Source organism: Hermetia illucens, chromosome 1, assembly GCF_905115235.1.
Source record: "Hermetia illucens chromosome 1, iHerIll2.2.curated.20191125, whole genome shotgun sequence".
Taxonomy (NCBI): Eukaryota; Metazoa; Arthropoda; class Insecta; order Diptera; family Stratiomyidae; genus Hermetia; species Hermetia illucens.
This window is the reverse complement of record NC_051849.1, coordinates 41456190-41459906: the sequence shown is the minus strand read 5'-3', so window position 1 is coordinate 41459906 and position 3717 is coordinate 41456190. Positions and strand designations below refer to the sequence as shown.

General features: G+C 40.0%; 1 protein-coding gene across 1 annotated transcript; it reads right to left on the bottom strand.

Annotated features, from left to right (window-relative positions):
* Positions 1-1365: 1365 nt before the first annotated feature.
* On the bottom strand, positions 1366-2349 carry LOC119646140. The gene is made up of 4 exons (XM_038046497.1): positions 2141-2349; positions 1912-2063; positions 1746-1853; positions 1366-1684 (listed from the first exon to the last, which is right to left on the bottom strand). Exons 1-4 carry the CDS (start codon positions 2297-2299, stop codon positions 1567-1569), a joined length of 537 nt encoding a protein of 178 aa, XP_037902425.1. The 5' UTR covers positions 2300-2349; the 3' UTR covers positions 1366-1566.
* Between the last annotated feature and the right edge of the window lie 1368 nt (positions 2350-3717).

Genomic DNA, 3717 nt, shown 5'->3' with positions numbered 1-3717 from the left:
TCAAAGAAGGCAAGACGAAATATATAGTCGCAATGTCAACATCAAAAACAAAAGAGCCAACGACATCAACTCGCACTGGTGAAACGAGAACAATAAATATAGAAGACTAAAACTTTGAGAACGTTGAAAATTTCTTCTATCTAGGGTCGAAAATCACAACCGATAACAGCTATGACGATGAAATCCGCGCACGGTTGTTGACAGCAAATAGAGCCTATTTCAGCTTACAAAAACTGTTTCGCTCGAAACGTTTCACCATAGGGCTCTTACTGTACAAGACTACGATCTTGCCAGTCCTTAAGTCCTTATGTATTTATCGGAGACTTGAGTTCTTAGCAAGAAAAATTGCGAACCCTTGGCCTCGTTCAAGAGAAGAATCCTCCGAAGAATTTTTGGCCCCCTACATGAGGATGGACAATTCCGTAGCCTACATAACGACGAAATCTATGAGCGATGCCCCGACTGTCTGATCGTGGATAAAATCCGACTCAACAATTGGTGGACCTCGGCGCAAAACCGTCTGGAGTTCCTTATTAAGGCAGGCCTAGACCGAATACCGGTTGTTGCGTCGTTGATGATGATGAATCTCCTTTGTGAATCCTGCAAAGATTTTTTTCAATGAATGAAAGACGGACCGTTCAGGTTGCGAAGAAAGGTGCACTGTTTAAGTGTGACAATTGGAGGGGTATTTGCGACTCGAATTCAATATAAACCCTACCAAAGCAAGATTTTTAGTCTGGTTCTTCCTATTTGTATTAATAAACAGAACGTTGAAGGCATTGAAAAATTTGTTTATCTAGGAAGTGTTGGGGGGCACTGAGTTCGATGTCGCTAGGTGTATAAACACCGCGATATCCTCCATTCCTTCAAAAATAGACGATTTACAGCTACGCTCAGGACAGACAGGAACTGCCTCATCTCTGCCCCTAGGTTATGTCATGAAAGGGAACCTACTATCTCTGGATGGCCGAAGTGGGTGGGACGGAGTGGGTCGTCTTAGATGCGGAAAAGTATAGGGAGACATTTCTGAGGTAGTTGAAGCACCTATTAGTAGACCCACAACTATAACGTACAGATATGGCATATGCCTCATTTAAGAGTAGACGGCAACTATATGGCTAAGGGAAAAATGGATTTTAATTATAAAGTCTGCCTGAAGGTTTAGCCAGTTGGTACCGAAGCCAAGGCCTACACTTCACACCCAATTAAAGGATCTTATTAGGAATGCCATCATATTAAAAATTTGTTGACACTTATTTCTGTCTTTTTCTAATATGTAATAGTTTTTGGCTTACTAGGCTTTGTAATGCCCGTCACACTCAAAATTATTAGTCGTCTTTTTTATTTACACATTTCAAAGTGGCTTATTTTCAATAAATTATGTTATATCACGTTTGCTTTCTCTTATTCCACACTCACTTACGGCAGGGCATATTTCTTTACGCCTCTTTACTTCTTACGGATTGTTGGAACCAGTTATTGATCAAACAGCTCCATTGTCCGAAGCCCATCATAGCCTAGTTATCAATTTTTCTCAATTTCAAATAAAATCTTCGCTAAAATTATCTATATTTCGTCAGTGTATGGTGATATATCACGAAACGACAATGGACAATTGTATTTCACCGCTTTGCAGAACCTCTCTTGGAAATGCGGAAAATGTACAAGTTCACCTTCTTCCAACCTAGAATAATAACACATTGCATCCCATATATGAGTCTACAGTAGTTAAAAAGGATACTTACGTGAAAATCAACTTGAACAATTTGAAGATCATCCCACTTTGGGATTCGACCATTTGAATTGCTGTACAGAATGTCTTGAGGGTGCAAGCTTGTCCGTCGAGGCCGTGCCTGAAAATTGCCAAGATTAGATTTGAAAGGTTCTAATTTGAACTACCGAATATTTTGCCTGCTTAAAAGATCCTCGATGGTATCGTAGACATCTCTTCGGAAGGGGCGATACTTTTTATCATTTTCAATTGGATAATTTGCTCTGTAGCCGAAGGCGTGGGCCCACAATGTGTTGACTTTAATTACATTGTCCTTGACGTTGGCACGAAACTGAAACCAAGCTGGTAAATAAGACTCTCCCGAAAATGAGCCTGCTCAGCTTTGACTCTGAGCAAGGGCGTACTTACAAACATTCTGCTTTTTGGAATGAAATCCAAATACCGTTTACCTCTTTTCAGTACTACCGAAGAGCTTGATGCAGGTTCTGTATTCCCTGCAGGTGTTAAGAAGAACAACAGAAAAAAGGGCAAAAACGACGCGACTACAAGAAATTTATGATCCCTCATTCTGGATGCAATGGACCAAGGAATTTGTTCTTTTGTGTGGCTCCAAGTAAGGTGAATGTCTAGAAATTATTTCTATGACCATAAACAATTGACCATTTCTTCTCAACCGAAGACCGCTAAGTACTTTAGTCAATAAACTAACGTATTCTGAGCACTCTACCAACAGCAAGTGCATATGATTATTGTTAAAGTCAAGTGGCCGTTATTTGCTGTTACGTATGGGTACATGTATGTTTACCAATCAATTTACATATGATGTGTATCTGTACCGCACTTCGTCATATAATTTCATCTGAATTCACACATTCCTTTGATGATAGGTTTAAGAAATTTTCAACTAGTAACGAGCATGGTTTTGCATTTATGGGATCATTCCTTCTAGATTCAAGATCGTTGTATATATAAAATGTTACATAACTCAGAACACTAGATCTAATAATCAAATAATTACATACTTTCATCAATTAATTGATGGACGTATTGAACAAGTTTAGCCCACTGAAAAACCTTTATAAATAACTTAATCGAGATGCGCATTTCAAAAGCTGGGGACAAAAATGCGATTTCTGCACGCGTTTTGCTACTGTTTTTGGCATGGTTTATTACCTTGGATTAGGATGTCGAAAGAACCTATCGCAGGTCCCAGAGCGAATGCGCTGATTGGTACTTGCACTGGAACACAAAGCCTGAAAAAAGTTTGCTGAACCAAAAGCTTGCTTTTAAACCGTATCTCCACTTTCGGATGGTGATCGCTGACAGTTCTTTCTTAACGAAACTTGCAGACGGAGAAAGATGAAGTCATACTTGGAGATTTCAACAGGCACATGCATAGGGCGGAGCCCGTATGCAGGCTGCTCCCGTAGCTTGCATAGAATTACCAATAATAACGGATTACATATTATTCAATTAGCTGTGTCACATGAAATGGTGGTTGGAATTGCCTAATTTGCGTGGAAAGCGGACCACAAACAAACGTGTGTCTCTAGACACGGAACTTGATTCAAACCGATTGACTACGTGCTAATCGAACGCCGTCACCTCTCAGCCTTCAAGAATGTCAGAATATATGGGCACCCAATATTGACTGGGATCACCATTTCGCTGGTTAGAAAAACAACACCACCTCGAGTCCTCTCTGACAATCAGGGGAAGTAAACTTTGAAGGGGAAATGGATGCCGCAATAACCGTAGCTACCAGTTGCCCAGGAGATGAACCATATTAAAATGATTTTCACAGCTACCTGAAGAACGTTATTATTGCTAAAGCTTCCAACATATTTGTTTTGTGTGTTTTACACAAACTTTCAAAAACCTGGAAAACAAACAGATCTGTGAACTCAAGAAGAATAGACTTATCAGCAAGTCAGTTGGATGTAGTAAGACACCCATTAATGCTCATCCAGCCCAAACAAAGAGGG

Coding starts and splice junctions, on each gene's coding strand:
- LOC119646140 (XM_038046497.1), bottom strand. CDS start 2,299: ATGAGGGATCATAAATTTCTTGTAGTCGCGTCGTTTTTGCCCTTTTTT. Junction 2,064..2,140: donor TTCCAAAAAGCAGAATGTTT/GTAAGTACGCCC, acceptor GCTTGGTTTCAG/TTTCGTGCCAACGTCAAGGA. Junction 1,685..1,745: donor TTGTTCAAGTTGATTTTCAC/GTAAGTATCCTT, acceptor TTATTATTCTAG/GTTGGAAGAAGGTGAACTTG.